This window comes from Sciurus vulgaris, assembly GCF_902686455.1.
Source record: "Sciurus vulgaris genome assembly, chromosome: 16".
Lineage (NCBI taxonomy): Eukaryota > Metazoa > Chordata > Mammalia > Rodentia > Sciuridae > Sciurus > Sciurus vulgaris.
Genome location: NC_136477.1, coordinates 48,305,866 through 48,319,330, shown reverse-complemented (window position 1 = coordinate 48,319,330; position 13,465 = coordinate 48,305,866). Strand labels below are relative to the sequence as shown.

The 13,465-nt window shown below is 33.4% G+C and overlaps 1 protein-coding gene across 1 annotated transcript in view; it reads right to left on the bottom strand.

Annotated features, from left to right (window-relative positions):
* Window positions 1–13,465, bottom strand: part of LOC306647289 (dynein axonemal heavy chain 12-like) — a 332,440-nt gene that overhangs the window by 205,457 nt on the left and 113,518 nt on the right. The window contains 6 exon segments of the mRNA XM_079116520.1: window positions 4,128–4,300; window positions 4,507–4,663; window positions 5,345–5,464; window positions 7,820–8,102; window positions 8,196–8,317; window positions 9,680–9,874. Of these exon segments, the coding sequence (XP_078972646.1) occupies window positions 4,128–4,300; window positions 4,507–4,663; window positions 5,345–5,464; window positions 7,820–8,102; window positions 8,196–8,317; window positions 9,680–9,874 (1,050 nt within the window).

The following is a 13,465-nucleotide window of genomic DNA, read 5'->3' as shown; positions in this document are numbered from 1 at the left end:
TTATATTGTTTAGTTACTTTTTTTTTTTTTTTTTTTTGTACCAGGGATTGAATGCAGGGGTGCTTTACCACTGAACCACACCCCCAGCTCTTTTTATATTTTATTTTGAGACAGGGTCTCACTAAGTTGCTGAGGGCCTCACTAAATTGCTTTGAACTCTTGATTCTCCTGCTTCAGCCTCCTGAGCTTCTATAATTAGAGGCATGCACCACCATGCCCAGCATGTTTAGTTACTTTTTAGCATAAAGCTTTCTGGCTGCAAAAAGAAAAAGCAGTTTAAAATGTCCAAAGAGGATAGAAAATGCATCAAAATCTCCTGTTTTCTAATATTTCATATGTATCCGATTTGCCTTTAAAAACAAAGAGCATCTAGGTTTGAAGAGGTAAAATTAGTTCAGAAAGGTCTTAATTAAAAGTGGTTGTGGAGGTGAAAGAAATACCTCAATAAAGTCTATTTTAAAAACTGATCTTACGGGTTAATAAGCCAGCCTGGTGGGATGTTTTCCATCATCATTTAACCAGCAATGGTTCTAAAAGTTTTGTGTATCCACATGGTCTTAGACCTCCTTTTAATGATTGTATTAACTTACGAGCTCAGGTAGTATTTTTTCCTAAGGCTATCTCAGAGCACACTGGCTGAATGTTGGCATGTGTAGCAAAGTGTTTACTTTCTTTAAATAACCAGCTCTGTAATAGTTCTTTATGTTTCTAGCAGTCTGTGTAGTTGTCTTTCTTCAGAGGAAGAATTTTCACATTTATGGGGTTCTCTTGTGTTTAGGGTGGTAAGATAACTTTTTTTTCCCCTTTTCCCCTAAAGTCAATGCAGATGAGGGTGGGTGGGTAAAGGGATGTTTTTAACTAGCATGGTAGGTATAGTCAGTTGGGTGGGAGGGTTGTTAGTATTTTTTTATGAATCTTGTTTAATATTGTCCATTAGCTCTCATGCCTGGTCAGCAAAATGCTTTGATTTTTTTTGGGGGGGGGTAATAGAATATGTGACTCGGTTGAGTGTTTTTTTTTTTTTTTTTTTTTAAAGGAAAAGTAAATGCAGGATTGGGGGACTCTTAACACGGGCCTTATGCCTGATGTTAGTCTTACTGACTAAATTAACCTAATTTTTTTATTATTTGTTGCAGGAAGACTGGTGGGAGAAATACACACCACTACCATAACTTCCCTGGCTGCAGAAAGCAGACTGTCAGCCTGTGTGGGGTGCCAACTGCCTATTGCTGCTTTTTTATAAGTGGTTTTGGCTTTGAGAATTCTGACCCCATCATTTTGGAGGATGAGCGGGGAAATTAAGATTTTCCCCCAAACCTTTAGGCAAAAGTGGGTTTTTCTTTGTTCGTTATCCCCCCCCACCCCCCTTTTTGGCTTTTACTTTTAAATCTTAACTGATAATATTGCAGGCCGCAGGCATGACAGGCAATGAGCAGATGAAGAACCAATGGAAAAGTGTTCAAAAACTCCTGTGTTAACTAACAGGCTTCTGAATGTATCGCTGTGGTCCACAGAGAAGGCTGGAGAAGGTAGCAAGGAGATGCTGTATCAGCTACTACAGCCTTAAAACAAAGTTGGTGTCTCTTTGGACTTTAAAATTGTTCCTATGCAGCTTATTTTATTTTTGTTTAATCAAATAAACAAGAGGGTTTTTCCATGGAAAAAAACAACAAAAAAAAAGTGGTTGTGGAGATGACTGTAGAAGACAATAGTGACACATTCTAGATGGTCAGCTGAAGAGGACAATCACCTGAAGTGAGGGCTATTTGGAAGAGAAACAGATGAACTCTTCCACAAATTTTGACCATGATTTACCTGGCTGTTGCCTTCTACTCTTGGTACATTCTCCATTTTCTCCATTCCCATATCACTGTTCTATACTTATTAGTAGTATTGCTTTCTGCCTTGTATGTTATCACATACATTCTTTTTCTCATAAATTAGTGTTTAAGCTCCTTAAGTCAACATCAGGAGTATCCAACTTATTTTGGGGTCTCTACATTAATTAGAACAGCAACTGGAAATTTTTGGCATAGAAATTACAGACTGTTCTAATTATGGAATATGTTTCACAAAAGCCACCATGGGAGTTTGTGAAATTTAAGTACTTTTAGAAAAAATAAGGTTAAGGGATCAAGATAGTACATTTGGACGAAAAGGGGAAATAAAGGATCTCTGTACTTTCCATTTAATTTTGCTATGAACTTAAAACTGTTCTAAAAAGTACAGTCTGTTTTTTAAATAAATCTACAAAAAATGATAAATATTTTCATTTACTAAAAAAAAAAAGACAATAGGGACAGCTAAATAAAGTCAATATCAAAGATACTGCACTCATCTTAAATTTATAATGGATGTTATACTATTAGTGAACGTTAACTTGACTTCTGGGAACCTTGGGCTCTCCTTCAACTTCAAGAAAATGCTCATGAGCATGTTCCTTTTATTATGGATAATAAATATACTAAGACATGTTTTTCAGTGTCTGGTGGTATGGTCAAGTCCTTAATGGGTTTCTGATTTTCCAAATCAACATTGTTAAGTTCCACCTTACAAGTGTATCACCATTTCTCACTTCTTGGTACAAAGATAACATACATGACATAGATGCTTGAGTTTCATTTCCTCAACAAATATTTGGAGATAGATAACAATTTACTTGTTTACCACAAGACAGACATGGACACTGCCTTCAGGTATCCTGCTGAAAAATAGAGGGTTTCATGAAATGCTTAATCATAGACCCTTTGGAACCCTACCCAAGTTCCCTATATCAGGTCATTACATTCACCTCCCAATTGCTGTGAGTCTTGGTTGCAAATAGCTCAGAATTGCTCTTTTCTCCTAAGCACTGTCCTCAACTTGCTCTCCTTTTGTAACTACCTTATCAGCAAATACTGGAAAGCAAACTCATTCCCTTGTCCCAGAGGCAACTAAACAATGACAATAAAGGGGTACAAAATCCAGACCCTATTGCCTTTAAGTGGAGTAACTCATGCCATTCATGCTTCATAGCTCCCCTTGAGATCCTGCTATAGCTATATATCTGCTCAAACTACTTCTGTGTTTAATTTTTCAACAGTCCCAAACTGTTGCCTTCATTTCCTTGTAGGTTTCTACTGAGAGCATTCCCTAATAAATCATTTGCACAAGAATCCTCATTTCATCTCTGCTTCTAAAGAATTCAATAAAAGACACCTTAATTTTACTTACTCACATAAGTGGATTGCTGTTTCTTGATGTTCCTCTTTAATTCCCAGGTTGGGTTGCCAGATTTAGCACAGAAAAATATAAAATGCCTAATTAAATTTAAATTTCAGATAAATAATTTAATAGTATTATAAGTATGTCCCTTGCAATATTTACAACATACTAAAAAATTATAGTCATGTGCCATATAATGATGTTTCAGTCAACAATGGACTGCACAGATGATAGATACTAAACCATACAGTTTAGGTATGTAGTAGACCATACCATCTAGTTTTGAGAAAGCATACTCTGATTTTTGCATGATAAAATCACCTAATAATGCATTTCTCAGAATGTATCTTTATCATTAAGTAACACATGATTGTATTTATTGTTTGTTTAAAGTTCAAAGTTTACCTGGGAGTAAATCTGGCAACCATATTCCCAGTCATTGTTCTATCTTCCATAGCATCACAAAAAAGCACAGGCCTAACTAAGCAGCATCCCCTACATTTCAGCTCTGTCCTTCCTATTGAGCAGTACTAATTTGGAGTTCTAAGACTCAAAAGTACTTTCCTCATCTTCTTCTCATCTCTCTCAATATCCCACTATAAAGACTGATACTATTTTGTGAAGCTTTGGCTTTGTTTTCATATTTTCAGTTCCTCCCTTTTTCTAATTAATCCCAATGGAAGAGATTCGCAACTTCTATACAATAGAATAAAAACATTCTTGTATGCTACAGAAGCACCCGGAAGTAATTATTTATTGCCATAATTTCAAATAAAGAGAATTTGGGATTAGGAAGGGATAATTGTATTCAAATATTACAGGTAAAACAATAAATGAAGAGAACCATATTAAATTTAGATAAAATCTGACACCTCACTGAAAAGTAATTTTAATGTATGGATTAAAATGATTTAAATGCATACCAATGTTCTGTAACACCTGTCAGTTAGAGGAGTAATGACAAGTCGAGGTGAGTTACCAAGATACTCATACGCATATTTTACATCACAATTAATGATACGAACTCGAGCATTCTCAGATTCCCAATAATAACGAAGCTGAGCAAGCCACTGGAAATCTGTACCATGTGAGACACCTAGAAAGAATAAAACACATAATCCGTAAATGAAAATAATTTGAAAAACAGTATTTTATCAACAAATATTAAACAATTCATGTTTTCATTTCAACTTATAGAAAAGGTCATGCAATTCTGTTGAGAGAAAAAAGATAGTAATAAGTATCCACTCCTAAAGGCTATAAATATTTTTACTTTTAATATTAAAGGAAAAAGTCACAAACCTGTTTCAATCATGTCCATCACCACATCTCTAGCATGGACATCAATTGTAACTAATGCCCCTAGAGTGATCCTGGTCTGCTTAGATAATTTTCCTCTTACCAGCTCTACAATGTCATTTAGTTGATTCTGGAGTTCCTTATAGTACTTCTTTAATCCCTACAAAATAATAAAGCAATTTAATTGATTTTATATGCATTACCTAAATCTGTTGTTTTATATATATATATATATTCATTTACAAAACAATTATAACTTCATAATCTATCCCATTATAGAAACACATTATAGGGCTGGGGTTGTAGCTCAGTGGTAGAGCACTTGCCTAACATGAGTGAGGCACTGGGTTCAATCCTCAGGACCACATAAAAATAAATAAGATAAAGTAAAGGCGGTGTCCATCTACAACTGTAAAAAAAGGTTAAAAAAAGAAATATATTATAGAGTGGATTTTGTCTAAACCTAGTAAAAAGAACAAGTTTTCAAAGAATTTTATAATTTTAATACTATATACAGAAATTGAGGGAGGTATTGCCTTTGCAAAGAATAGACAAACAGGTGCAGGTCTGTAATACCAGCAATTTATGAGGCTGAGGCAGAAGGATTGCAAGTCCAAGGCCAGCCTGGGCAACTTAGTGAGAACTTGCCTCAAAATAAAGAAATGCTGGCAATGTAGCTTAGTGGTAGAGCACCCCCGAGTTTATTCCCTAGTACTGAAGAAAGAGAGAGACAGAGACAGACACAGACACAGAAACAGAGACAGAGACACAAGCTAACTAAGAAACTAAGGAAATATGCAATGAAGTAAAGAATGTTATTCAAAATCAAATAATGCTTTACCTCTGTCCCACTACTTATAACTTCCTGTGTCTCAGAAGTCCAGAACATTTGAGAAACACAAAGTACAACCTGGCCAGGCCACTCTCTAACCCAGTCTCTTCTTGGAGATTCTGGATAAGCCTGAATAATTAAAAGGAATTTCTAATTTTAAAAGATTGCAAGAGAAAAAAAGCTAAATGTTTTACAATGAAAAAGTACAATATTTAGTATATTTGAAGGTTCTAATATCATATAGCCATGAAAAACTTTGGAAGACTAAAAGATCTGAAATATTTTATAAATCATGATTATATTTTTGAAATATTTGTTTATTTATAGAAGAACTGAAAAATGAGCACTAGCATGCGAGTAATGGATTATCTCTGGACAGATGTGATTGTTGGTTCTTTTTTTTATTTTTGATTGTTGATTCTTCTTGAAGTTTATTTCTATGTGATTTCTATATTCCTTGCTGTGGGAACTGTCAAGTTTTTGACACAATACATGTTACTTTTATTACAAACCAACTTAAACTGTAAAAAATGGAAGTCAAATAGGTTATATTGATGACAGATTTAATTGAAAAGGAGACTAGAAAATCTAATAGAAAACTGGACTAGCAGTTAGAACCCTTATACTATTTATTCATAGCTTTTCTAAAAACTTCTATGACCAGAGTATATAAATAATTTGATTATATTTAATTGAAAAATCTGTGCTTTGGTGTTAAAATATACTTTCATTTATTTCTAAAACTTTCATATTTAAAAGACATTTAAAAAGATTGAGGATTCATTATAAAAATAGTTTGATTTGATAATAAATGATATTGTAGATATGTTATATATTGAGAAAAAACAAGTACAGAATGAATTTTGAAGCTGATGCTAATGGAAACTATACTTTCAATATAATCACACCATCTTATATATGTTTAACATAACATAGGATATATATATATACATTGTTACAAAATCCTTATTAGCAATATTTGTAAACAAACAAATGATAATAACCTAAGGCTTTAAAGAAGGATGAACAGTGTAGTATATTTTCTACAGTGATTAAGGAAATACTATCATGAACAATGTTTATTTTTTCCTGTGTGCTTTAAGTTTGTTTGAGATCACAAGTAGCAAAAAGAGAGAAAAAATTCAGTTTTATCTGCAGGAATGAAAAGCTACCCCAAAATGATGAGCTGCGTGAGTTCTTGATAAAATAAAAAGGCCACTTCATTCATACAGTGAATTGCTGAATGTAAGTCTTCAAGGGCTTCAAAATCTATTCTTGTAACTGTACAATTGCTCCTTTGTGTTCCTAAGGCAGAAATACACTGAAACTTGTTATTCAAGACTATTGTTAAGTGAGGTGCATGTACTACCCAGATGTTATATTTCTTTCAAATTTATTATGTAACCTCCTTTGATGTTTGTTCATCTCATTTGAAGTTTTAAAGTAGTCATAAGCATAAAAAGCAGCAAGTGAACTCTATCATTCACTTAACACCCATATTTGAGGAGAACTGACCTATAGGTCAGTCAAGTACTAAAGGGTATGATGGTTGCCTACTAGTCATATTCACTAGGTTACCTCATAAGCATTTCAATTTAAACATGTCTCAAATTAAACTCAATTTCCCCCCCCCCAAGCTTTACAAGCCTGCTTCTCTTCCAGGCATTTTCCCAGAGTAAATGCAACCCATATACTCAAATCAGAAACCTTAATGCTAATTCTTGAGACTTGCCCCTCCTCATCTTTCTATTCTACAACCAATTCATCATCAAGACCTGTTGAAATGAACTACAAATTATATTTCTGTCTACTTTGATCCATATCATTTGCCATTTCCTTAATTCCAGTCCACATCACCTTTCATCTGGGGGTCTCCCAATTTGTCTTCCTATTTTTGTACATCCCCTAATTCATTATTTATACCATAGCCATAGTGGTATAAAAATATAAATCATATGATATCCCTTCCCTGATTAAAATAGTTTTAGCCTTCCATTGTATTTAAAATAAAATTCAATCTACTTACTGTGTTCCTTTACAACCTCATCTGACTTCACTCTGCACTCATTCTATTTCAGACACAGTTGTCTTCTTTCAGGTTCTCACAAATCCCTGCTTCTTACTGATCCCAGGGCCTTTACACAGGATACCTACATGCTATTCCATTTACTCTTTACCTGGTTATTCCTGATTTATGCTTTGAGTCTCAGTTTTGATCTCACTTTCTCTAAGAGCCTTTCACTGGACCCTCCCTCATTCTATATTAAAATACCTTTTATTATTTTCTAATACCATTTTGTAATATTTAATCACATTATCAATTCTTACTAATATTATTATTTTAATAATAATGTTAGTTACAAATAAATAAAATAATAAATGGTTTAAAACAGAACTTTAAGTATTAATTTACTGATACCAAGTCAAATCTCCTAACCAGCATTTGCAGAATATAGGTTATACATTAAGTCCTAAGAAACATACCAGCCTAGATGCAGCAATCACGTCATGAATACTTCGAAGCATTAGATCTTCTACTTGAATGAGCCACTTTTCTACAGCACCTCGGGCTGCAGATGTGGAAATAAGTTCAATCAGCTCCACTCGCTCACCTTCAGAGCTATACATGGCCTTAATGTCCAAATTGGGAAGGAACTCCAATTTAGCAATGCCCTCAAAGCATTTTTTTAAGTGAGGTTGGACTCTAAGTGGATCTTTGGTCTCTGACAAAATCTCTAACATTTCATCATTAGATAAGAAGAAAAAACTAGAGAAAAACATGCAAATACAAAAACTTTAGTGATAACTCATCAATATCAGAATACACTTTAAATTATAGCTCTTTTATTATCCATCATACCGAGGGAAGAAAAGACGTTTCTTTTCAAGATATGCATTAAGTCCTTTCATAATTTTCTCCAAAAGTTCATTGCAGTTCTGTAGTTTTTCCAATAAACCTGTTAAAGAAGTAGCAGCAAGAACCTAAAAGAGACATGTTGGTATAAGAGACACATGTATACTAGATATAAAACCTAAACAATCTGTATTACATGTCATAATACTAAAATTTCAAAAAGTTTACACAGTGAAATGTTTTCCAATAAAAAACTATTAAAATTAATAGATCATAATTATTCTTATCAGAGTTATAAATGAGAAGTTATGGTTGTCATGCTTATTTTTATTTCTCCTACATTCTTTTGAATGGTGTAGAAAGAGTATATTTTTAATTTTTACTTTTATAGCTTTCAACTATAAACATAATGATCTACAACAGGAATTGACAAACTATTCCCCACTAGGCAAACCCAGCTTGTTGCCAGTTTTACATGGCCCATGAATTGAGAATTATTTTTATGTTTTTAGAAGGTTAAAAAAATCATAATAAAATTTCATGATATATAAAAAAAATCTGTGTCCATAAGCAAACCTTTATTTGATCACAGACACACCCATTCATTTACATATTGTCTCTGGGATGTTCTCTCACTACAATGACAGCAAAATTGAGTCACTGCAAAAATGACCCTATATCTCACAAAGCCTAAAATATTTATTACCTGGCCCTTTGCAGAAAAATTTGCCAACCTCTGGTCTACAAGAATTCATGTATCACAAAGTTTAAAGTCAACAGGTAAGACAAAATTTCTGAAACTTACAAATTTCAACATACTATTGACTCTCAGTAAGTCTAGCACGGATAGTTTTCCATCAAGCATTGAAATAAATTGTTATTTAAATTGAACACCAGATTTAAAAATAAATGTATATCTATGGTCTGTGGTTACTACATGTCTGAAAAAATAGTCTGCTTTTTGGTATTAAAATTAGACAAAACAAGGTATTATACTCACTAGGAGAGATACATATGAATTGAGACCAACTGAGTAGATTCTTTTTTCTCCATCATTCTTGATCATAGAGAATCATCTACACTAATCAAACTATTCTCCACTCATCTCTCCATTTTATTTACCTATTTATTTCCTGAGGAGAGGAATAGTGATTTTATATAGCAGAAGTCAAGTAAATTAAATGTGCATTTGAAGCAGCTCCACTAGATATTAAAGAGCTATAACAATTTTATACATTCTTATATTTTCTGAATTCTCCAGTTTGTATATAATATGTAGGATTTATTTCTGTAATCAGAAAAAAAGTTATTGCTTTCTTTAATATCCAAAAATAAAAGTTCAGGGCTCAGTATGTGACTCAGTGGTAGATTGCTTGCCTAGTATGCTTGAGGCCCTTGTTTCAATCCCCAGTACTGAAAAATAAATAAATAAATGAAGGAAAGAAGGTAAGTTGGTTCACTTATTACAAGAGTGAGAACAAACACTTCACCTTTGGATCTTTTGCACAAAACTTCATGATATCCCTCCAATGTCTGTCTACTGTCTGAAACTGACGCCCTTCTTCTGGCATCTGTTGCATGATATCCTCAGAACAAAAGATAGGCTCCAAGTACAGCCATTGAGCTTGTACTTTTAACCATTCATCAATTGTTTCTTGTATTCGGATCAGACGATCCTCCCAAGCCTTAATGAAAAGCAGACTGTACTAAATTCCAGTTATTAAATAAATACTATAGATTATAAGACAAATTTATTTAAAATTATTTTTTTAATCAGTGCAAAACAGTTTATAGCATAGGATCACTTATGAGTGTCTCACTTAGGTCTATAAAAACTCTAGGAAGCTTGAGTTTTTTTCTAAATCATTGGAACTCATATTTGGAAATGACTATACAGTTATTAAACCAGTTCCCTAACTTCTAGAAAAACACCCAAGGCCCAAAGGATGTATCCTGCTCTGTATCAGTGGTTATCAATCATAATCCATTTGTCTTCCACCCCAGGGAATATTTGACAATGTATGGAGAAATTTTCAGTTGTCACAACTGACGGGAAAGGATGATAGTAATATAAAGCGGGTAGAGGCCCGAAATAATGTTAAAAGTCCTACAACATACAGACCATAACAAAGAATTATTCAGCCAAAATAGCAACAGCACCAGGGTGAGAAGTCCTGCTCTACATCAACACAATTTGGAGAAAAATGAAATGAAATTTTAAAAAAGTAAATAAATCTCCTTATTCTCATAGGTTGCCTGTACTTAACAAGATATTTCATTAGTTGAAGATAAATCATATAACTTTGTTTGGTTCTTAAATATATGAACTAAAGTCCTGTGTCAAGAAATTAGGCCTCAAATCTCTCTTTTTAAAAATAATTCTAGTAGAACTTTTAAATGTCTTCTAAATTCCCCTTGTTAGACAAGTAAGAACTCTCCACAGCTGAGGATATAGCTCAGTGGTAGGAGGCCCTGGATTTAATCCTCAGTATTGAAAAATTAATAAAAAATAAAATAAAAACAGATATAATAATAACTTTCCACAAAAGACATACTATCTAATCAGGAAAGGCTATGTTAGCCTAAATCATGGGAAAATATTCAACACTATGTCCTCTGAGAAGACCACTACTCTTTGTTTTCTCCAAATAATGGTCAAGATCTTCTACAAAACACTACTCATCTTGAATTAAATATGATACATTGTAAACATATATCAAAATATCAATGTACCACATACATATATAAAGTTATTGTTTGTCAATTAAAATAAAATCAACTGTAATCTCAGTGGCTCAGAAGACTGAGGCAGGGGGATCTCGAGTTCAAACCCAGTTTCAGCAACTTAGCAAGTCCCTAAGAACTCATCAAGACCCTGTATCTAATAAAATACAATAAAGGGCTGGGGATGTGGCTCAGTGGTTAAGCACCCCTGGGTTCAATCCCTGGCAACCAAAAATTAATTAACTAATTAATTAATTTAAAAATAAAATAAACTCAAAGTTATTGCTGGTAAAAGACCATAGATTGACTTGGTTTGAATCTCAGCTGTATTATTTATTAGCGAAGTGAACTTGGGCAAATTACCTAAACTCCTATTCCTTGGTTTCCATTTATACAGATAACCAAGCATCAATTTTAAACATCTGTTATATGGATTAAATTGGTTAATAAATGTAAATGTGCCAGATCAGTGTCTGGCACACAGATGAAAAGTTTGAAATATTTATAAAATGAACAGAGGTGGGGCTGCAACTATAGCTCAGTGGTAGAGTGCATACCTAGCACATGTGAGGCACTGGGTTCAATCCTCAGCATAAAAAGATAGATAAATAAATAAAATAAAGGTATTGTGTCCATCTAAAACTAAATTTTTTTCAAAAAAATATGCTGCCTCTTCTAAAAACTTAACAGAAGAGAGGAAGGAGAAGGTAGCAGATGACCACTATAAAGGAGGAGGAGTAAAAAATAAAAGTATTTTTAAAAGAGGAAGAATAAACAGGAAAATTGGTTATTATTGGAGGAAGAGAGCAAATAAGAGACAATATGAGGGACAAAAACCAAATTACAAACAACAAATGTCAGATCAAAACAACTCAAATCACCTAAGTCAAACCAAGGCTAAATAATAAGCAGGTGAATGAAGAAAACAATTAAAATAAAAGTACAATTATATGTGTGTGTGTGTGTGTGTTTGTGCGTGTACATATATATAAGTATATATATAAATAAATATCGCACACACCTACACCTCCTCTCCACATAATCTTGAGAATGAAAAAATGTAAAATAAAATATAATGATACTGATTAAATTCAATATGTAGAAGAATAAAACTAGGTCCCTATCTCTTACACTACACAAAGTCAAATCAAAGTAGATCAAAGACTTAGGAATTAGCCCAGAAACTCTGCAATTGCTAGAAAAACACTCCATCATATTAGTGCAAGCACCAATTTCCTTAAACAAGACCCCTAGAGCTCAAGTAATAGAACCAAGAATCAATAAGGGGAATGCCATCAAATTAAAAGCTTCTACATAATGAAGGAAAAAAGAGTCTACAGAATGGGGGGAAATCTTTGCCCACTACTCTCTGACAGGAGATTAATATCGAGCATATATAAAGAACTCAAAAAGCTTAACACAAAAAAATCCACAAAAAACCATAATCAATAAATGTGCAAAATAACTAAACAGACATTTCTCAAAGAAGAGAAACACAATGACCAACAAATAAGTAAAATAAATGTTCAACATCTCCAGCAATCATGGAAATGCAATCAAAACAACACTAATATTTCAAATCCCTCCAGTCAGAATTGCAATCAAGAATACAAATAATAATAATGTTGATGAGATGTGAGGAAAAAGGACATTCATACATTGTTGATGAGACTGCAAATTAATACAACCACTCTGGAAAGCTTTATGAAGATGCCTCAAAAAGTTAAGAATGGAATCACTATAAGACTATCCCACTTCATTGGTATTTATCCAAAAGAGCTAAAATCAGTATACTGTGTGATACAGACACACCAATGATTATAGCAGCACGATTCACAATAATCAATTATGGAAACAGCCCAAGTGACTCTCAGTAGATGAATGGATTAAGAGTTTTACTCAGCCATAAAGAATGATAAAATTATGGCATTTGCAGGCAATGGATGAAATTGGAGAATTATCATGCTAAGTGAGATAAGCCAATCTCAAAAAACCAAAGGACGAATGTTATTGCTAATAAGTGGATGATGACAATAATTGGGGGGTTGGAGGGGTTAGTGTTAGGGTTAGAGTTAGGGTTAGGGAGGGGGGCAATAATGGGGAAGGAAGACTGTATAGAGGGAAAAGAGGGGTGGGAGGGGTGGGGGAGAAGGGAAAAATAACAGAATGAATCAAACAACATTACCCTATGTAAATTTATGATTACACAAATGATACGCCTTTTACTCCATGTACAAACAGAGAAACAACATGTATCCCTTTTGTTTACATTAAAAAAAAAAAAAACCTTTGAGGATAGGGTTTTAGCTAGTGAAAATAGTCATGATTAAAAAACCTTTTGAGGACTAGGGTTTTAGCTTAGTGGTAGGGTGTTTGCCTAGCATGTACAGTCTAGGATTTAGTCTCAACACCACATATAAATAATAAATAAGATTAAATAAAAAAAATAATAAAATTGTGACATTAGCTAGTAAATGGAAAGAATAGAGACCATCCTGGCAAGTTAAATAGCCAGATTCAGAAAAATCAAGGGTCAAATTCCTACTCTCATA